Source organism: Mustela putorius, unplaced genomic scaffold (assembly GCF_011764305.1).
Source record: "Mustela putorius furo isolate JIRA1106 unplaced genomic scaffold, ASM1176430v1.1 tig00000174_pilon_pilon_pilon, whole genome shotgun sequence".
In the NCBI taxonomy this organism is placed as follows: Eukaryota; Metazoa; Chordata; class Mammalia; order Carnivora; family Mustelidae; genus Mustela; species Mustela putorius.
This window is the reverse complement of record NW_025421304.1, coordinates 32,387,097-32,409,235: the sequence shown is the minus strand read 5'-3', so window position 1 is coordinate 32,409,235 and position 22,139 is coordinate 32,387,097. Positions and strand designations below refer to the sequence as shown.

Sequence of the window (22,139 nt, the reverse complement as noted above, 5' to 3'; positions counted from 1 at the left end):
AAGAAACTGGGAAGAAGCATAAGCTGGGCATCTTTCTGTCTCATATCCTTTGGCATGGAGTTCTTTGTGGGTGCGGGAAGATAGCACTTCCCTGTTGTGAACAGAAACCAATTCCCGTCATAAAGAGACCTTCCTGCTCGGAAGGATATGGTCAAAATTATACCTCTGAGAGTAACTGTGATAGATATTTTACAAAATGTATCCAGCCCACGTGGCGATGTGACTTTGCAGCTTCTCCTATGAGGAAGTGGGGTCGACCTCCCCATCACTGGATCTGGGCTGGCCTGGTGACTCACTTGGGCCAATAGAATGTAGAAGAAATGACGGGCATGCCAGTTCCAAGTCTACCCTTCAAGAGGCCTTACAAGCTTCCGGTCCCTCTCTTGGAACCCCGCTGCGCCATGAGTGAGCTGGGCTAGTGTGCTGGAAGATGAGAGACCGCATGGAGCAGAGACAGCCTGTCCCAGCTGAGATCGTACAGGACACGCCAGACAGACAGCGGCCATGTGAGCGAGTGCCTACTTAAAAAAAATTTTGTTCTACAGGACGCCTGGGTGGCTCAGTCATTAAGCATCTGCCTTCAGCTCAGGTCATGATGCCAGGGTCCTGAGATCGAGTCCTGCATTGGGCTCCCTGCTCAGTGGAGAGCCTCTTTCTCCCTCTGCCTGCTGCTCTGACTACTTGTGCTCTCTATCTCTCTGTCAAATAAATAAAACCTTTTAAAAAATTATTCTTTTCTAGAGCTTATCAGTACCCCTGTTTTCATCTCTAAAACCCTTTATTGTCTTTTCTGTAGGAGTGCAACAAAAGTCTTTCTTGTAGATTTATTATTTATACTCTGGCAGACCCATAGGCAGAGGTGGATTCACTGTGAAACTAATGAAACTTAATATTCAGGGTTGTTCTCTTGTACAGAATGTCTTCTAAGGCCCTGTGCCTCATTTTTTTCTCCAACATTATTTATGAAAAATTTCAGATACACCAAAAAGTCGGTACTGTTATACTCTGAACATCTGTATACCCATCACCTAAACTCTACAACTAGCATTAATAAAATAAATATTAATAATTGGTATTAAATTAATGTAATTAATATTTATAATTAAAGACTATATTTAGCACATACTTACCCATCTATCTATGCATTCTTCTATCCTTTAATCCATTTTGTTTTGTTTTGTTTTGTTTTGTTTTGTTTTAGAGAAAGAGAGAGAGCACGGGAATACGTGAGATCAAAAAATGGGCCACACCTTGTAAATATTAGTGGTGGTTGGGGCAAGAGAGGCAGAATCCACCTGTCCTGAAGTGCTATCCAGTTGCATTACCTGGGCCGCCATCATGCCTATCACAACACTTAACTTACTCTATTTATTATGGTAATTTATAGACTATACACCATTTCTCAAACTTTTCTCTAAGGTAATCAGGTGTCAGCTCTAATACCAGCACCTCAGAGAGCCCTTGCTTGAACCCCTCATGAAACTAGCTTTCCTAAGCACTTCCCATTCGTATCCCTCTGTTTTACTGTTTTTTATGATACTACTTGAAATTACCTTACTTATTTTTTGTTTTATGATCTGCCTCTCCTTAGGCAGATAGAGGGTTTTTTGTTTTGTTTTGTTTTTTGGCTTGTGTCTTTATTCTGTTTTTAGGGGTGAAACTCCCACCTTTTTGTTTTGTTTCTACCTTCCTATCTCCAAATATCATTTATGATGCCAGTTCTTTTTCTTTTCTTTTTTGGAGAGAGAGGGTGCCCATGAAGGGGTGTGGGTGGAGCAGAGGGAAAGGGTGAGAGAGAATCTTAAGCAGGCTCCATGCCCAGCACGGGGCCTGATGCAGGGCTCAATCCCACAACCTAGAGATAATAACTGGAGCCGAAATCAAGAGTTGGAAGTCCAACCAGCTGAGTCACCCAGGTGCCCTATGGAGGATAGAAGTTCTATTAGGTCAAGTTCTTCTCTCTCTTTGTTTTTTAAAGATTTTATTTATTTATTTGTCAGAGAGAAAGAGAGAGCACAAGGAGGGAGAGCAACAGGCAGAGAGAGGGAAAAGCAGGCTCCATGCTAAGTGGGGAGCCACTGGGGGACTTAATCCCAGGACCCTGGGATCATGACCTGAGCTGAAGACAGGTGCTTAATCAACTGAACCACCCAGGTGTCCTAAGGTCTTCTCTGTCTTATATTGATATGAGACAACTGCCACATTGATACAGACCAGTCAGGATTGCTTTGGTTGTCGAATACTTGTGGACTGAATGAGAGTGTATGAATGAATGATATGCCTAATGGTAGAGGAAAATTAATTTTTTCCCCAGAGTCTGAGGATACAGCTTTCCACAAGTATAAAATTTTCTTTGGCATCTTTTGTTTAACCTTGATGATTCTTTCAAATTTTCCATTTTAAATTATACATGCAGTTTCTAATTACTATTATGCAGTATAGAAGAACTTATTAGTGATATCTTTTGGTGGAGAAAAAGAAAAAGACATCCATCAAACAACTTTCTATGAAGTGATTCTTAGTGCATTTATTTTTTAGTCTTTTCACAAATGAGCCAATAGACACACTGGTATTCAAGTAATCAACCATAAAGGTGGGAATGTTACCCCTAAGATGAAACACAGCCAACACCTTTCCTTCTAGCTATATATAATTTTGGAAGTTGGAGACCAGACTATAAATTTCTGGCCTGTGTCTGTATTCTATTTCTCTCCTAGCTAGTAAACATGGCCATTAGATTTGATCATGAACGAATATCAGAATCATTTAGAAACATTCTGTATCCTTCTCACCAAGTAGCCCTTCCTGTAGTCCATTTTTTTTAAATATGTGATATAATACCTATTTTTATTTAAATTCTTTTCAAAGAGTCACTCAGTGTTCGATAATGTGTCTATGCATGCATTGACATGGAAAGCAACTCAATATATATTTTAAGATTAAAACACTGTATTTAGGTAGATGAAGATTTTAAGCAAAGTTAATAATGACTTCTCTGGATAGAGACAATTTTTCTTTTTTGTTTCTCTGCATCCTCCAATTTTTCTGTATTGAACATGCAGGATTTGTATAACAATACAGATGTCTTTCACTCTATTCAATAACATACTTGTTTGTTTACAAAAGAAAGTTTCGTCTCTCCTATTAGCCATGCTTTGGCTCAGTAGCACGTCCCTTAGATGGCAGGAAAAGAAAAAGTACAAATGCTAACAGTGACTTTGGGAAGTGGTTCAGAGGAGAAAATATTTGTATTACCCAGAACTTCCGATTATTTATGGCATCGGTTCCACTGAAAATTGACAGCTGAGTAAATAAAATGTTGGCAATGCGCCATCTCTGCCTGAGGTTTAGATTTCCTAGGTTTCCCTCCAAAAGTGAGATGTCGACTTTCAGTGAGATTCTTCAAAAATGTTTGCTGTCAAGTAATGGGACGATAGTTATAGTAGTAGCAGGCAATTTATTGCAATAGTATAGGATTGAAGAGATGTTGTAGGCAAGTTCTTTTGAGGTTCTTCAACCTCAGCAGAGGATGTACAGGAACGCAACTGTCCCACGCCTCAGGCTCCGGAATGATCCGAGAGATCGTTTTCGTGCAACTTTCTCCCGCCAGAAAGTTCAAATAAAGAGCGGTGAAACGCTGGTTCTGTTTTTCTCCTTGTGGGCTGGACACGAGGTGACTGGCGAAGGTTTTTACCAATTGTACGAGGCCTCCTTGCGTGGTCCCGCCCAGTCCGTGTACGAAGGATCAGCCAATGAGAGAGCCGCTTTTTCAATCAGGGCGACCAAAAGAAGAAGAAGCCAGGATACTGGCCGCCGTCTAAGACCGCTGACCAATAGGAGCAGGCCGCGCCCGCAACTCAGGCGGGCCACTTGAGCTGCTCAGGAAGTGGCTGTTGGCCCGCGTCTGTGGGAGTTCTTCCAGAAAACGGCCGCGAGCGTGGCGACTTTGCGAGCCCACGGCGTCCTCCCGGCTCCAGGTAAGGCGGGCGCTTCCTCTGCGCAGGCCTTGGGTCTCTGGCTTGGGGATAACTAACTTCCCCGGCTTGATCCCTTGCTGCGGGGCCTGGAGACACCCCACAAGGGGAGTTGCGGGCGGGCACGGAATCCGGCCGCCTGAGGAGGTTTGACCGCACCGGGTTGCCCCAACGTCCGGCCTGAGGCGCCCGAACCCGGGCTCTTTCGGGCTTGCTGGGCGCGGGCGGCTGAGGTGGGGGCGAGGGGCGGGGGCGAAGGCCGTAGCCGAGTTCGCGGGAGGCGACTCTCCGGAGAGCCGAGCTTCCAGCTCTTCAAGTGCAAATAGTAGTGCCCTCCCGCTGAGCGCCATCGCGGAGGAACCTAATGTTTACGTTCGTAACCGGCCTTATCTAGCAGCGGCCCTGTGACGTAAATACTTGGTTATCCCGGTTTTGGAAGGGAACAGGTTGCACCGAGAGGGGATTTGAACCGACATCGGCTCGACTCGGTGCTACGGCCCCTTATCCTGGTGATTGGCGGCCGTCGTCCCGCCTGGTGCGGACCTTAATCTAAGTAGCAAAGCTTGGAAAGAGGACAAGGGGGAGGTTAATGTTTGAGGCGCCCACTCTGGTGTCACACGGAGAAGATAGCGTTTGTATGGCACGCCGAGGCCAAGGACAAGGCTGCTCCAGACTTGGGGTGCGCAGCCAACAGTCTTTTTTTGTTTGTTTTGTTTTTTAAAAGCTCGGATCACTCCTGGCTAACCCAGGGGTTGGAGGATATGTATTTCCCCGCGTGGGTCCGAAAGCTCCTCTCTAGACCGCGCTGTTGCACAGAACTAACTTTCTGCCACGATGAAAATGTTCTCTCTCTCCCGGATCTCTGTCTTTATCCGGTGTTGTTATGTTCCTAGATGTTGGGGGGTGGTTGGTTGGCGGGTTGTTTGGGTTTTGGCTTCTTTTCTGGGTGTATGATGGATAATTCTGTAGGTACTCAAGCATCTGCTGTGCACTTGTTGCTGTGGAGGATGCCGAGAGGATTCGGTAGCATTTGGCTGTCTGCCTTATTGTTCTAATCAGAACTGACCCATGACGGGAAGAAATTTCCTTTCTAGTATTTAACCATAGGAAAAGTACAGAGAATGATTTAAAACAGAGAGAGACCTATGCACTCACCGTCTAGATCTAACAAATCTTGGCCTTGACTTTTTGCTATAATTATAATTGCATCTTTAAAAAAAAAAAAAAAGAAATAAAAGTGTGTGTGTGTGTGTGTGTGTGTGAAGCCCCACATGGATCTGAACTCTTCCTACAAAAATTTGGTATTTTTCATGCCTACGCTTGTTTCGTACTATTATTGTATGATTTAGAAGTTCACATAGTAACGGGGTTTTACATGTTAAGTGTCCTGAAAATGGAATTATAGTGGATTCCTTTATTACCTGCTTTTTTCTGTTTGATATAATTTTGAAGAAAGTTTACTGTGTTGGGAGTTCTTAATGGGAAGTGAGCTTATGGTGAAGTCTTTTTTTTTTACTTTCTTCTCTACTTTCTTGAGTTCTCTTTCTGGTAGTTCAGTTAAATATCCTGGATTGACATTTTAATTTTATTATTGTCCTTTTTTTTTTCTAAAGATTTTTATTTGACAGACAGAGATCACAAGTAGGCAGAGAGGCATGCAGAGAGAAAGAAGAGGAAGCAGGTTCCCTGAGGAGCAGAGAACCCGATGTGGGGCTCGATCCCAGGACCCTGAGATCATGACCCGAGCTGAAGGCAGAGGCTTTAACCCACTGAGCCACCCAGGCGCCCCTGTTATTGTCATTTTTTTTTTTTTAAAGATTTTATTTATTTGTCAGAGAGAGAGAGGGAGAGAGAGCGAGCACAGGCAGACAGAATAGCAGGCAGAGGCAGAGGGAGAAGCAGGCTCCCTGCTGAGCAAGGAGCCCGATGCGGGACTCGATCCCAGGACACCGGGATCATGACCTGAGCCGAAGGCAGCTGCTTAACCAACTGAGCCACCCAGGCGTCCCGTGTTATTGTCATTTTTGACTGTCTTTTAGTTCTGTTTTCTAGAAGAGTTTCTCGACTTTATCTTCTATTTATTTATTTGATAATGTGAGTGTTCGAATGTGCGCGTGCGACTGCACACACGGGGGCAGCAGCAGGCAGAGGGAAAGGGAGAAGCAGACTCCCCTAGATCATGACCAGAGCCGAAGGCAGATGCTAAACTGACAGAGCCACCCCGGCGCCCCTCTTCCAATCCTTTTATTAAATATTTTATTTTGGCTATCATTTTTCATTTGCAAGAGCTTTCTTGTTTTCTAATTTGTCCTTTTAATCCCCCATAGCCCCCCCTAGCATTCTTTTCCTATAAGTTTGAGGGAGTTTGTGGGGGCTTGTTTTTTGTTGTTGTTGTTTTGTTTGTTTTCAGTTTTTCTTGCATTGTTTTCCCTTCTTCCCTTCTAGTTGCTTCTGCTTGTCTGCTTTGGTCTCTCTCTCATGCTGGAGGGTTTGCTCAAGTGTCAGTTGATTCTTGGCTATTTGTTTTTTGTTTTTTTTTAATTTATTTTATTTATTTGTCAGAGAGAGAGAGAGCGCACAGACAGAGAGGCAGGCAGAGGCAGAGGAAGAAGCAGGCTCCCCGCTGAGCATGGAGCCCGATGTGGGACTCCATCCCGGGACACCGGGATCATGACCCGAGCTGAAGGCAGCCGCCTAACCAACTGAGCCACCCAGGCGTCCCTGGCTATTTGTTTTTAAGGAGTACCCCTCTTTCCCCCAGAAAGCAGGTTGGAACCTATGTATGAGTGACTGAACCATATCAACCAATTGGCTTTTACTGTTAATTAGATTGGACAGAGACTCCCGCCATTTTATTGAGGATTTACAACATCAGTATTTATAGATCTTTTATTCTTGAGCTGGTTTTCTCTAGTAAACAGTCCTCTGATCTCCTGCCTTGGGTAGAGAATGTGTATAAACTGGAATATTGTGTCCTGGATTTGTGCAGAGGAAAAAGCTGGGGAGAAGAGGTGGAAGGTCTCACACTGTTCCATGTGTAAACTTGCACTTAACTCCTTATTTCCGCTGCTGTGCTATACCCATGCTGGCGTTGAGCCTGTCTGGCACAAACCACCAGTTTTCTGCAGCATCTGCCGAGGTGGTGTTTGTTTGGCTTTTGTTTGCCTGAGACAGGCTTTCAACCAGGCCTCTCTTTGAGCGCCATCTTTCAGCTCTGCCCTCTGGTGCCCAGTTTCTGCAGTCCCCTCAGTGGGAATCAGCATGCTTCTCGGAAGCATATGATCCCCTCTCTGTGCAGCCACTTGGGTTTGATCTTTTTAGCTCTACTAAGAAGCTACCTGTTCCAGTAAAAATTGCCTGTCTCATACCCTGCTTGAATTTGTCTTGTAACTTATCTTCTCTTAAATGCCTTTGGGGATATGTGTCCTGTTCATGGTTTTCAGGAATGACTAGAGAAAGATAAGTGTGCTTCACCAACCATGTTCATCCGAACTCCCTGTATTGACTTGGCCCACTCCAGTCTGGCCTCCTCACCCATGACTTTGGAGAGACGGCTCTGTTCTAGGCTGTGTGTCATCTCCATGTTGTTAAATGTAGTGTTCACTCTTCTGTACTAGACACACTTGACCATTCCATTCTTGAAACATCCTTCCAAGACCCCTTGCTCTCCCAGGTTTCCACCTCCTTCACAGTCTTTGTTCTGGGTGTTCTTTGTTAACTCTTGGCCTTTTATAATATGTGTTTCAGCTTTGAGTCCTTGACCTACTTTTCTTCTGTCTCTGTTCCGTAAGTAGTTTAATCTTCCCTGTGATTTTAAGTCTCATGTCTTTGCTTGGGGTTCTTAAAGTTGTCTGCTACTTTCCACCTCCTGCTACTACTCTGGCCCAAGCCTCTGACCACTGGTTTACACCCCCACAAGGAGCCTGTGAACTGGTTGGCTTGCTGACAGTCTTGCTTCCCCTGCACTCCATTTCTAACATGCAAGAAACTCCTTCCTGAAGCCTTTCGTGTTAGTGTTCTGCCTCCTCAACCTTGTCCCGTACTTGAGCTCTTCCTCTGCTCATGGTTCTCAGTCACACCAAACCCATGCTCATCAGGGGACCTCTGTACCGATTTCCTTCTGAAACTCTTCCTTGGCTCTTCATATGGCCGCCGCCTTTTAATCCTCTGTGCCTGGGCTCAATTTTCACTCCTTTTTTTTTTTTTTTAAAGATTTTATTTATTTGGCAGAGAGGCAGGCTGAGAGAGAGGAAAGCAGGCTCCCCGCTGAGCGGAGAGCCCGATTCGGGGCTTGAGCCCAGGACCTGAGATCATGACCTGAGCTGAAGGCAGAGGCCCAACCCACTGAGCCACCCAGGTGCCCATCTTTCACTCTTTTTGAAAGAGTATCTAAAGTAGTGCTTTCTTTGGGACGCCTGGGTGGCTTAAGTATCTGCTTTCAGCTCAGGTCATGATCCGAGCACCCTGCCCAGCGGGGAGTCTGCTTCTCCCTCTGTGCATGCTCTCTCACTCTTCCTGTCTCTCAAATAAATAAATAAATAAATAAATCTGAAAAATAAAATGGTGCTCCTTTTTTTAAATTGTTTTTAAAGATTATTTATATATTTATTTATTTGACAGAGAGAGAGAGATCACAAGTAGGCAGAGAGAGGGGAAGCATGCTCCCCCGAGCAGAGAGCCTGATGAGGGGTTCCATCCCAGGACCCTGAGATGATGACCTGAGCCAAAGGCAGAGGCTTAACCCACCGAGCCACCCAGGTGCTCCTAAAATGGTGCTCCTTGACTCCTACTCCCAAGATCAAATATCGCAATGTATAATTTCCACATTTATTTGTTTATTTTCTGATATGCTAGAATGCAAAATCTGTTACACAGTTATCCTGTCATTACCTCTGTGGGGTATCTGCTTCTCAGGTGCTTAATAAATACTTCTTGAATGGATTAACATTGTGGAATTAGAGATAAGAAACTATGATGGGGACATGCCAGGTGCTTGATAAATGTCTGTTAAGTGGCCTAACCAGTAGCATTAGAGATGGGGAACAAAAATACCAGAAAGGACAGAGCAAATAAAGTTTGATCAGCCTTTTTTGGAGAAATTAGGTAAATTTCCATTTGGGGTTAGTATTGAGTTAATTCTGCAGGTGTAAAAACGTCCTTTCTTTGTTTATCCTTTGTAACTTGGTGCTGTGCAAGATGAATGTTGTCTGCACCTACTAAAGTCAAGTATAGTATATATTTTGGTAAATACCTGTATTTGGGTCACGACAAAGAACTTCTAGAGGTCTGGGAAATCACTTTCAGACACAAAGAAGATCAATCCCCTTGCTTCATAGATCTTTCTATTTTAGAAGATAGTACTATGATCGCAGGCCATCATGTTTTCAAAGTACAAACTGGAAAACTAGTTTTAAGTACTATTATGGAGAAAAAAGTTACTGATTACCAAACAGTTCTGACTTAAAGAGAAGATTTTAGTTACTTATTTTAAGATTCTCAGGGTTTGTTTTTTTTTTTTAAGATTTTATTTATTTATTTGACAGGCAGAGATCACAAGTAGGCAGAGAGGAAGGCAGAGAGAGAGAGAGAGGAGGAAGCAGGCTCCCCGCAGAGCAGAGAGCCCGATGTGGGGCTCGATCCCAGGACCCTAGGATCATGACCCAAGCCAAAGGCAGAGGCTTTAACCCACTGAGCCACCCAGGCGCTCCAAGATTCTCAGTTTTGCCAAAAATGATCTTAAACAGAAGTTCTGGAAGACTTAGATATGATTGTATCAGCTATTGGCATGTTCTACCTATTTTTATTGATAAATTTTTACAACTCTTACTTCTCCAGAGATGGCTCAGGAAGCAATGGAATATCATCTTGATGGGCAATTAGAGCTTCACGTAGCAGAACAGCCTGTTCCTGCTGAAGTAGTCAGCGGCCAAGGGGGGCCACCCCTGCTCCAGCCTCTACCTACCCAAGTGGCCAGCAGCCAAAGGGAGCCACCCCTGCACCAGCCTGCTCCTGATGGAGGGACCAGCAGCCAAGTGGGACTGCCCCAGCTCCCACCTGCTACACAGATGTCTGTTGACCTGACAGAGGAAGTAGAGCTGTTGGGAGAAGATCGTGTAGGGAACGTTAATCCGGGGGCTTCAGAGGAACATAGACAGCAATCTCGTGTTAACCACCCCATCCCGGTGTCATCATTGGATTCAATGAACAGCTTCATCAGTGGGCTTCAGAGACTTCATGGCATGCTGGAATTCCTGAGACCCCCTTCAGACCACAGTGTGGGACCAGTGAGATCAAGGAGGAGTAGGGGTTCTGCCTCACGCAGGTCAAGAACCGCAGGGTCTCAGAGGACAGACAGTGCCAGGTAAGAATATGTTAAAATCTTGGGGTTGGTGCCAGGTGGGGAATTATGAACCGTGGTTATGCCCTTAATGCTGCTGAGGCTTGGCAGTATGACTTTTGGCAAGTCGGGTAGCCTTTCTGCACCCCTAATTCCTCACAAGTCAGATGAAAATAAAAGTGCTTGTCTTACTTACTTCAGAGTCACTGAAGGAGTACGTTACACTGATGTGCCTTGAAAACTAGGTGGTAGTTTGTTGGCAGTGGTTTATGTAGGGGCTGGCTCTTCTTTAAATCATTTGCATATCAAAAAAGTATATATATTTTTTAACTTAAAAGTCCATACTCCATGTAACCAGTATCCATCATTAATTGGTAACCCATGTAATGGTGCGGTAGACTTTTGGAAGACAAGCAGGCTGGATTTAGAGAAGCCTTGTGAAAAGTAAAATGTGAATTAACTTAGAGCTTATCTGACTCTGGGTCAGATAATGGTTAAACATTCCACCCCTCCTCACCTGAGAATGTGTTGCAGAGTTGAAAATAATTTTCTTTCATAGTTTTTCATTTGAACTTGCCTTTTGAAGAGCTTAGCTGTCAAGCCTTGACAAGATTACAATGAAAAATAACCACCAGTTATGCCTTGCCTGATTTTTAACTTCCTCCTGCTTTATTTGAAATATTTTATTTCACATTGGCCTTCTAAATGTTTTCATAATGTCTAAACAGATTGAATACATCATCTTCATTTTATATATGAAGGAAAGTTGGATCCTAAGAAAGGGTTTTGTTCAGGATCTCATAGCTATAGCAGGGGACAAGGTTGAGTTGGTAGTGAAGTCTGGATCTGACTCATTTCTATCCAGGCAGATAGAGGAAGCTTCAGTCACATCCATTTGTTTCCTTACCTTTATGAAAATAATGAGATGATAGAAAAAGCCACAGCTAGGCCATCTGTTGACTATATTTTACAAATGAGGAAGCTGATGCAATAATTTGTGTTCTGACTAGGGTAGCTCTGGAATGGGATTCCAGATCCTGGAATTCTGATCCTGGACTCAGCATCCTTTTCTGTGGATTCTGCTGATTACTGTATTGGTGGTGAGGGTGTTGCGGGGGAGGGGGGCTGCTGCTATTCCTGTGGATCTAGTCTCTAGTCTGGCCATTTCTGGATGTGACCCGTCAGGGATGATGTGCTTAGTTTTGTGTTGACAAGAGTTTCAGATGCATGTTAACCTTATTTTAAGGTGTCATTCCCTCTGATTATGAAAGCTAAGTAATTTTCATCTGTTTGTGTCGTAGGCGAAGGCAGCTTGTAGTGCAGTTTGGGAACCCTTTTTCATAGTCTGTGGACTGAGTTGAAAGTGATGACCCCAGGAACTGGCCAACTGCCAGGAGACTTCATAGTATTCCTCAGCCTTGGTTGTTCATATACTTATTCGGGGGAGGGCAGTTGAGGCAGATTTGATTGCTTTTCGTGGGAGACTCTTGTGTTAACCCAACTCACAGGAGAGTAACTTAAAAACCAGATGCCAGTTTACAGAGAGAAATAGAAATGCCGCAGAGGGGTATCTGGGTGGCTCAGTGGTTTAGGCCTCTCCCTTCGGCCCAAGTCATGAATCTCAGGGTCCTGGGATCAAGCCCCATGTCGGGCTCTCTGCTCCTCCTCTCTCTCTCTCTCTCTCTCTCTCTGCCTGCCTCAGGGCCTCTACTTGTGATCTCTGTCAAGTGAATAAATAAAATCTTTAAAAAAAAAAAAAAAAAAGGAAAGAAATGCCACACAGACCAAAGTTTTTTGCCAGCACAGTCAGCATGACTCTCCTAAAAGAAATTAACACACAGAAGCTAAACTCTAAACAGAAAACTGCTAGATATATGTAGAATCTGTGCTCAGGGACTGTTACGGAATATAGATGGGAAAGGATTTCAACTGAGCTCTTTGATAATTGTGTTTGTTTCTACAAAGGGAATAAACCTAAAGAGCCAGGGATTGTGCAATTTAATGGAGAAAGCATGGATTCTGGACACAAATAAATGTGGTATTTAAAACTTTTTCCCCCCAATGGTGCCTGGGTGGCTTAGTGGGTTAAGCCTCTGCCTTCGGTTCTGGTCATGATCTCAGGGTCCTGGGATCAAGCCCCACATCGGGCCCTCTGCTCGGCAAGGAGCCTGCTTCCCCCTCTCTCTCTGCCTGCCTCTCTGCCTACTTGTGATCTCTGTGTCAAATAAATAAATAAAATCTTTAAAAAGAAAAACCTTTTCCTCCTAAATACTGTTGGAAGCAAATTCCACACTAAATTCACATAAAAATAGGAGCTTTTCTAGGACAGATTGCTTATTATACCTTCTGAATTTCTTTTCTTTTTTTTCTTTTTTTTTGGGTGAGATTTTATTTATTTATTTGTCAGAGAGAGAGAGAAAGCACAGGCAGGCAGAGTGGCAGGCAGAGGCAGAGAGAGAAGCAGGCTCCCTGGTAAGCAAGGAGCCCGATGTGGGACTCCATTCCAGGACCCTGGCATCATAACCCGAGCTGAAGGCAGAGGCTTAACTGACTGAGCCACCCAGGCGTCCCATGTACCTTCTGAATTTCTTAACATGAATTTGTCATTATGGTGTTTGGCATTTACTCACCTGACAGGCTATCTCTGGATGTGTTGAGAGCCTGGGCGAGGATGAGCAGCTTTTGCCTCAGACTCCACTGAGAAGCCAAAGTTGGGGGAAGCTGAGTAATAAGGAATTTCTCCCAACAGGCTTTTCAGCCAAGGTCACAAACTCCTTTCATGTTTCTTTGTTTGAGGCTGCTTGATTCTGGCTGTTAGTGTTGTTACTCGTTCATCAAAAAAAAAATTTTTTTTTAAGATTTTATTTATTTGTTTGACAGAGAGAGAGCACATGTAGAGAAGCAGGCAGAGAGGGAGGGGGAGGGGGAAGCAGGCTCCCAGCTGAGCAGAGAGCCCAATATGGGGCTTTATTCTAGGATTCTGGGATCATGACCCGAGCCCGAAGGCAGAGGCTTAACCCACTGAGTCACCCAGATGCCCCCATCAAATATTTCTAATACTCCGCTGTGTGAGAGACTGAACTTTGCCTTGGAGATACATTGTGAACAGGACAAATCAGGTTCCTGTTCTCATGGAACTTATGGAATCCAGGACTACAGAGGTTAAGCAAAGGTCAAGAGCTTATTACACTGGTATTTAATTCAGAGACGATAAGTGCAGGGAAAGAGGACAATTTCTTGAGTTTCAAGGTTGTACTTCAAAGAGAAACCCCAGCACTGCCGTCTGATGACGGTAGCTCCCCTTTCCTTTGTCCCCATCTGACCTTGGAAATGCCTTTTGCTATATTAAAGCAATGTTAATGAATGGGGTTTTTTGAAAAATCACTTAATTTTTTTACCAGTTTCTATGCAGAATGCTCAATATGCATGTCAGTAGCCAACTATTAGCCTAACTTTAGTGTGGAGTATGGATTTCATTTGATTGAAGTGGTCTTAGGAGATACTGTTCTTCTGTGCCTATTCTCATGGTGGCTGTAGCTGCTGTTAGCACACATTTGCCAAAATTAGTTGGTAAACTTGCTTGTTAGCCTTTTTAAAAAAGAAAACCTGAGTGACATTAAAAATGGCGGAGTGATGGGGCGCCTGGATGGCTCAGTGGGTTAAAGCCTCTGCCTTCGGCTCAGGTCATGATCCCGGGGTCCTGGGATCGAGCCCCGCATGGGGCTCTCTGCTATGCGGGGAGCCTGCTAACTCCTCTCTCTCTCTCTCTGCCTGCCTCTCTGCCTACTTGTGATCTCTGTCTGTCAAATAAATAAATAAAATCTTTAAAAAAAAAAAAAATGGCGGAGTGAGGACCTCTAAAAGAACTGGCAAAATTGATCAGAACTAACTTTCAGGACTGTGGAAATTAAGCACATGCTTAAAACGATTCAGGGAGAGAGTATTTAAAAAACAGCTGAATACCAGAAGAGTAAGTAAGCTTCATGGCATTCCCTGTTCCATATCCTTCTTCGGCTCAGCGTATGGTTTAATCAAGTGCCTGCAGTCACAGTGAAAACCAGTGGCCTGACAGCCACTAGAGGGAGTAGACTGGGATTGGCGCTCCTACAAAGCTTCATTCCCAGAGAATTCTCTTTCTTCTGTTTGGTGGTTTCCTGGGAGAAGCCAAAAGCCTTTGATATGGGGACAAACTAAACTAACTAAAAAGCTTAAAAGGAAAAGCTGAGGAATGAGATCTTCATAGGGGTTTTGAAAAGGTCTGGCATATCCTTGGAAATCTAGAAGGTGACAGATATGCCTAAGGCTGTGTACGGCTGTGCTCATGCCCAGGAAAGACCTAAGAAGGCACTAATTTCTCAACTCTGACTGACCTTGAGGCTCTGCACAATCAGGAAGAATTGTCACTTACCTGGATGATTCCTGAAGGTGTCCCCCCAACATACACATGTAGTCACACACTCTGCAAAGGCTAGGAGACTTAGCGATCTTGGGCTTTTAAGCAAATCTCTGTCTGGCATGAACTAGCCCCTAAGCTAACCACATAGACTTAATGGCTACATGTAACAAAGAACGCAGATCTCACAGAATCACTTCAGAAAAATCACTAAACAAAAAGTAACAAGTATAAGAAATAGCAATAACAACAAACCCTGAAAAGGGGAAAAATCTGATTTCCAGAGTTAACTACATTGTAGGATTTGAAATGTCCAGTTATCAAGAAAAAATTACAAGATGTGGAAAGAAAATATGGCCCACACATAGGAAAAAAAGAAAAAATAGAAACTACATGAAGAAGCCGAGATGTTGGACTTACCAGACAGACTGTAAATCTACTTTTTAAAATATATTCAGAGAACTAAAAGTATAAAACAGTGTGTCGGGGTGCCTGGGGTGGCTCAGTGGTTTAAAGCCTCAGCCTTCAGCTCAGGTCATAATCCCAGGGTCCTGGGATTGAGCCCTGCATCAGGCTCTCTGCTCAGCAAGGAGCCTGCTTCCCCCTCTCTCCCTCTGCCTGCCTCTCTGCCTACTTGTGATTTCTCTGTCAAATAAATAAATAAAAGCTTAAAAAAAATAAATAAAACAGTGTGTCACCAAATAGACAATTTCAGTAAAGAGATTGAAGTTATAAAAATATGCAAAATAGAAATGGTTGAGTTGACAAGTACAATAAATGAAAAAACTCACTAGAGGGCTCATCAAGTTTGAACAGGCAAAAGAAAGAATTGGTTTTGAAGAGTCAAGAAGCAAAAATGAAGATAGGTGAATTGAGGCTATCTGGTCTAGATAATGGGGAAAAATGAGTAATGAACAGAGCCTCAGAGACCTGTAGAACATCATCAAGTATATGCCAACATATGCATAATGGAAGTCCTTGCAGGGGAGGGGAGAGAGAGACAGAAAGGATATTTGAAGAAATGACAAAAACTTGCCAAATTTGATGAAAAACATTAATCTACAGGAAGCCTAACAAACTCTAAAAAATAAATTTGAAGAGATCCACAGCTACGTGGATCATAATCATACTGCTAACACCATAGAAAAAGAGAGAATCTTGAAATCAGCAATAAAGAAGTGACTGACTCACCATGTACAAAGGATATTCAATAAAGTTGAGAGCTGATTTATCATCACAAACAGTGGAGGCCAGAATGCAGTTGAATGACCTGTTCAAAGGTTTGTTTTATTGGGGTTTTTTGTTTGTTTGTTTAGAGAGAGTGCACATGAAGACAGTATTATTTATACTTTATACATCCAGCATGGAGCCAGATATAGGGCTTGAGATCACAACCTGAGCGAAAATCAAGAGTCAGATGCTTAACTGACTGAGCCACCCAGGCACCCCTGGCCTATTCAGAGTATTAAAAGTAAAAAACTCTTGGGACGCCTGGGTGGCTCAGTTGGTTAAGCAGCTGCCTTCGGCTCAGGTCATGATCCCATCGTCCTGGGATCGAGTCCCACATCGGGCTCCTTGCTCAGCAGGGAGCCTGCTTTTCCCTCTGCCTCTGCCTGCCATTCTGTCTGCCTGTGCTCGCTCTCTCCCCCCCCTCTCTCTGATAAATAAATAAAATCTTTTAAAAAAAAATAAAATAAAATAAAAGTAAAAAACTCAGCTAACAATTCCATGTCAAGCAGAACTATCCCTCAAAAATGAAGGAACGATGAGGCATTCTAGGATTTAAAACAAAACAAAATTTCTTTAGAGGAAACCTGTCCTATAAGAATTACAAAAGAGGGTCCTTCAGGCTAAAATTAAAGAAACACGACCCCCCCCCCCAAAAAAAAAAACACCAGACATAAATAAATTGAATCCACAAGGAGGAGTAAAGAGCACTAGCAAAGATAATTACATAGGCAAATATAATAGAAAATACACATGTATTTTTTATTATAATTTTTTCTTTCTCATTTAGAAAAAGCAGCATAAAGAAATAACTGTGGGGGGCGCCTGGGTGGCTCAGTGGGTTAAGCCCCTGCCTTCGGCTCAGGTCATGATCCCAGGGTCCTAGGATCGAGCCCCACATAGGGCTCTCTGCTCAGCTGGGAGCCTGCTTCCCTTCTTCTCTCTCTGCCTGCCTCTCTGCCTACTTGTGATCTCTCTCTCTGTCAAATAAATAAATAAAAATCTTAAAAAAAAGAAAGAAAGAAAGAACTGTGGGTCTGAGTTAATGGACATAAAATCATCAGCAAAAGTGGGGAGGGAATAGAAGTATAATTCTAAGAAGATGTGGTAAAAAGAAATGAGGGAATTAAAATGGTGCACTTAAAAATAATACAAAAGAAGGCAATAATGGAGAAATAAACATTCTTTTAAAGATTTTTTTTTTAAGTAGTCTCTGCACCCTCTTTGAGGTTCCAGCACACAACCCACGATCAGTACTCATACTTTACCGACTGAGCCACCCAGGCACCCCTAAACATTTCTATAATGAGAGTTTGGAATAGACCTTCCTATGTGAACAAAAAAGACATAGGCATATGGAAAACAGCAAAACGGTAGATAGAAATCCTGCCTTAAATGTAAATGGTTTAACACTCTAATCAAAAGCACAGATTTTTTTTTTTATCCAACTGTCTGCATGATACACAATTTAGATTCAAAGACGTTAATAGTTTGAAAGTAAAAGGATGGAATAAAATAGGCCATGCATACAGTAATCACAGGAGAGCAGGAGTTGCTTAGTAATATCAGACAAAATAGACTTTCAGACAAAGATTATTATAAGAGTCAAAGAAGGACATTTTATAATTACAAAAGGGTTAATCCATGTAAGAAGATATAATAATTATAAACCTATATATATCTGCAGCAGTGCCCCCAAATACATGAAGCAAAAACTGTCATAATTGATGAGAGAAACAGACAATTCATCAGTAATAGTAGGAGATAACAGTATCCCATTTTCAACAATGAGGATAACTAGACATAATGTCAGGAACCTGAAAACACTATAAACCTACTAGGCCTAATAGACATCTGAGGAACATTCCACTCAATAGCAGAACATACCTATTTCTCAAGTGCACATGGAACATTTTCCAGGACAGATCATATGTTAGGGCTAACATACAGGTACAGAACAAGGCTCATTAAATTTAAAGTATTGAAATCATGTAAAGTATGTTCTCGACTTAAGTAACAGAAAGAATTTGGGGAAATTCACAAGTCACAACTCCTAAATAACCAGTAGACCAGAGAAGAAATCCCAAGAAAAATTAGAAAATGCTTTGAGATGAATGAAAAGGAAAACATACCAAAACTTATAGGATGCAGCTAAAACAGTGCTTAAAGGGAAATTAATAGTTGTTCAACACCACACTAAAAAAGAAAGTAGCGACACCTGGCTGGCTCAGTCAGTAGAGCACCTGACTCTTGATCTCAGGGTCATGAGTTTGAGCCCCTCACTGGGTGTAGAGATGACATTTAAAAAAAAAAAAAAAAAAACTTTTAAATAGAAGAAGAAAGTACTCAAATCAGTAACCTAGCTTAAGGAACTAGAAAAATGAAAAAAGTCCCAAAATCCAAAATTCAAAGCAAGCGGAAAGAAGGAAATAATGACCGTTAGAGCAGAAATAAATAGAACCTAGAAAAGCAAGAGAGAAAACCAACTAATCCAAAAGTTGATTTTTCTGAAAAATCAACGAAATTGATAAACTTCTAAGTAGACTGACCAAGATATAGAGAGAAGACTCAAATTAATAAAATCAGGAATGGGGGCGCCTGGGTGGCTCAGTGGGTTAAAGCCTCTGCTTTCGGCTAAGGTTATGATCCCAAGGGTCCTGGGATCGGGCCCCACATCGGGCTCTGCTCAGCAGGGAGCCTGCTTCCTCCTCTCTCTCTGCCTGCCTCTCTGCCTACTTTGTGATCTCTGTCTGTCAAATAAATAAATAAAATCTTTAAAAAAAATAAAATCAGGAATGAAAGAACATTACTTTCGGTCTTACAGAAGAAAGCAGTTTTATAAAGAAATACTGTGAACAGTTCTATAAAAGAAATTAGATGACCTAGGTGAAATTGACAAAGAAAAATATGTTTTTAAAGATTTATTTATTTGAGAGAGAGAGCACAAGCCCGCTGAGAGGCAGCGAGAGAAGCAGGCTCTCTGCTGAGCAGGGAGCCTGACATGGGTCTCAATCATGACCTGAGTTGAAGGCAAACACTCACCTGATGCCCCTAAATTGAGAAATTTCTAAGAAGACACTAGTTGTCAGTATTCTTTCAAGAAGAGAAAGAGAGGCGCCTGAGTGGCTCAGTGGGTTAAGCCTCTGCCTTCGGCTCAGGTCATGATCTCAGGGTCCTGGGATCGAGCCCCACATTGGGCTCTCTGCTCGGCAGGGAGCCTGCTTCCTCCTCTCTCTCTCTCTGCCTGCCTCTCTGCCTACTGTGATCTCTGTCTATCAAATAAATAAATTCTTTAAAAAATAAAAAGGATTCACGATTGCTGCTTTTCATTGCAATTTATTCACATTTCTTTCTTTCTTTTTCTTTTTTAAACAAATGTGAATCCTCCAACTTTTGAATTGGATACCAAATAACATTTACTTCGTTCTGTCATCATTTTTTAATTGAAAGCACTGGTTTGCCATAAATTGCTGCCAAACTATAAGAAATCAATTTTTTTCTGTATGAGCAGTCTCTAGCGATGTTTCTGGGGGAATAATATAATGTTATAAAGGCAATTATTATTTTTTTAAAGATTTTTAAAAATTTATTTGATAGAGAGAGAGGTCACAAGTAGGCAGAGAGGCAGGCAGAGAGAGAGGGGGAAGCAGGCTCCCCGCTGAGCAAAGAGCCCGACATGGGGCTCCATCCCAGGACCCTGAGATCATGACCTGAGCCCACTGAGCCACCCAGGTGCCCCTATAAAGACAATTATTAAAAGTAGATCACCTTTTTAGTAGTACTTTGTAATTAGTAGCTAGGTAGTATGTTCTAAAGTACAGGACACCTTTTTGGTTTTTAATATTGAAGGTCGGTCATTCTGTGCTGGATGGAGGGTGTGGTCAGTTGGCTTAGATGTGAGGGTCTCCGCAAAAGGGTGAGTGTGGTTAACTCTACCAGCCAGCCTCGGCTCAAATGTTAAAATCTGCTCCCAGGTCTTCTCATTCTGAGTTTATTTTTGGATATCATGCTGTGTTTTTAACCTTAACGTGGCATTTTTTAAACTTTAAAAGGAAAATGTTTTAAAGTAAGGTAAAGCAGTGGTGACTGAAGCCAGACTTCATTTTTACCCTGAAACACCGTGGTCTGCCTTGTTGTGGCAGCAGAACCCTGTGAGGCTGTTTTTGATCAACAGAGCCCTTTTTCTTCTTGTCTACTGTCTTTCAGCCCCCTAAACAGTGGAGAAATTGCTGCATTGCGTCCTTTATTTATTTTTTAAAGATTTTATTTATTTGACAGATAGAGATCACAGGTAGGCAGAGAGGCAGGTAGAGAGAGGAAGGGAAGCAGGCTCCCTGCTGAGCAGAGAGCCTGATGCGGGGCTCGATCCCAGGACCCTGGGATCATGGCCTGAGCCAAAGGCAGAGGCTTTAACCCACTGAGCCACCCAAGCGCCCCTGCATTGCGTCCTTTAAAAGATACTGACACATGGCCGAAAGCCAGTAAAGTAGAATTTGCTTTTAGCAAGAGTCAGCCTCCAGTGTGGCTAATGTAGTAACTGAGTGGAAAAGAGAATATCCAGGCCAGCCAGCATCTGCCTAGAACTACTATTTCTGCTTCAGTGGTCAAAGCAGCATTTAACGGCCTATAGATGGGTTGAATTGACTAGGATTTACCTTCAGATTACTGTGTAGTTTTCTTGTGATAATGGGGCATTTGACTGTGCTTGTACTCTACTTCTGTTGTCTTTCTGCATACATAGGTTGAGAGCACCATTGGATGCTTACTTTCAAGTGAGTCGGACCCAGCCTCCTTTGCCAAGGACTTCTCAGGACTCAGAGACCAGGAATCCTATCTCTGAAGACTTGCAGGTCTCAAGCAGTTCCAGTTCTGACAGTGAGAGCTCCACAGAGGCCGAAGATGGTGTTGTCCAGGCGGAGGAAACTAGAGCTGTCGTTTTACAAGGTGAGTATTTTATTCAGTTTTGGATTCACGAGGCTGACACCTAGGAAGCTTAGCATCCAGAAAGCGAGGAACTCTCCATTTGTGTTTGCTACTGTCCCTTTCCCTGCCCAAGATGCCAGAGATTCCTACTTTATTTAGTACAGAGCGTTCATGGGCCACAAGCATTTATAGAGGATTTGCTCGAACTTGAAATTTAATGTGGTTTGTGACCCAGTAAGTTGGTCACTTTTTAATAGCATTTTACATCCTCTTATATTTTGTTTGACATCTGAGAAGGAAGTAGCCTCTATTATTTAAAAGAAAAGCTTTGTAAATTTGGTACTCTGTCTAGTCTGCCACTTTTGACGTCCTAGCATAGTGTTATATATTGTGCAAGTAGGACTTTGTTTAGCAGCAGTGGGCGGAGACCACTAAAGCATATGTCCTGCTTACCCTCTGATACCCCAGACCGTGGTCTTTTCCCAGTTAAAGGAACCAGGGCTTCTTGGAGAAATGGCTTTCCAAAACTGGGATAGGAGATAAACAGGGTGAACCTAGGTCATTTGATGGTGCCAGAAAGTAAGGAAGCTTTCTCTCATGGAGTCATCGTGACCGTAGGCAGGGGAGCAGCCTTGAAAGGACCTCTTGTGGCATAAGATGGGATGATATAAACATCAAAATGAATAACAGATATGTATTCTTGGATTATGGATTGATATGTAGGTTAAAATACATCAAATTTGTGAAAAACCTATAATTTCATAATTAGGTACTTTTTTTTTTTTTAAAGATTTTATTTATTTATTTATTTGACAGAGAGAAATCACAAGTAGATGGAGAGGCAGGCAGAGAGAGAGAGAGAGGGAAGCAGGCTCCCTGCTGAGCAGAGAGCCTGATGTGGGACTCGATCCCAGGACCCTGAGATCATGACCTGAGCCGAAGGCAGCGGCTTAACCCACTGAGCCACCCAGGCGCCCATAATTAGGTACTTTTTAAAGCCTCATTTATCAGCATCCTAAGTTACTAGAGCCCTGACTCATTACTCTGAAAACTCGTAAGTAAAGGATTAAGCATTTATCCTGTATTTTCCTATGTGAACTATATTCAGGAAAACCCGATAGTTGATGAAGGAGGTTTGTTGGTTTTGTTGTTGTTGTTAAGACTTTTTTTTTTTTAAAGAGTAGTTTAGGGTTCACAACAAAATGGAGAAGGTTCAGAGGTTTCCTAGGGGCATGTCTCCACACATGCATTGCCTCCTCATGTCAGCACCCATCACCGGAATGGT

At 42.8% G+C, this 22,139-nt stretch overlaps 1 protein-coding gene across 1 annotated transcript in view; it reads left to right on the top strand.

The window, feature by feature from the left end:
- The first annotated feature begins 3,854 nt into the window (after positions 1 to 3,854).
- RFWD3 (ring finger and WD repeat domain 3) overlaps positions 3,855 to 22,139 on the top strand; it is a 48,266-nt gene continuing 29,981 nt past the window's right edge. Inside the window, exons 1-3 of the mRNA XM_004754007.3 lie at positions 3,855 to 3,977; positions 9,810 to 10,335; positions 20,673 to 20,875. Of these exons, the coding sequence (XP_004754064.1) occupies positions 9,812 to 10,335; positions 20,673 to 20,875 (727 nt within the window). The 5' untranslated portion in view covers positions 3,855 to 3,977; positions 9,810 to 9,811. The remainder of the gene's footprint in view (positions 3,978 to 9,809; positions 10,336 to 20,672; positions 20,876 to 22,139) is intronic.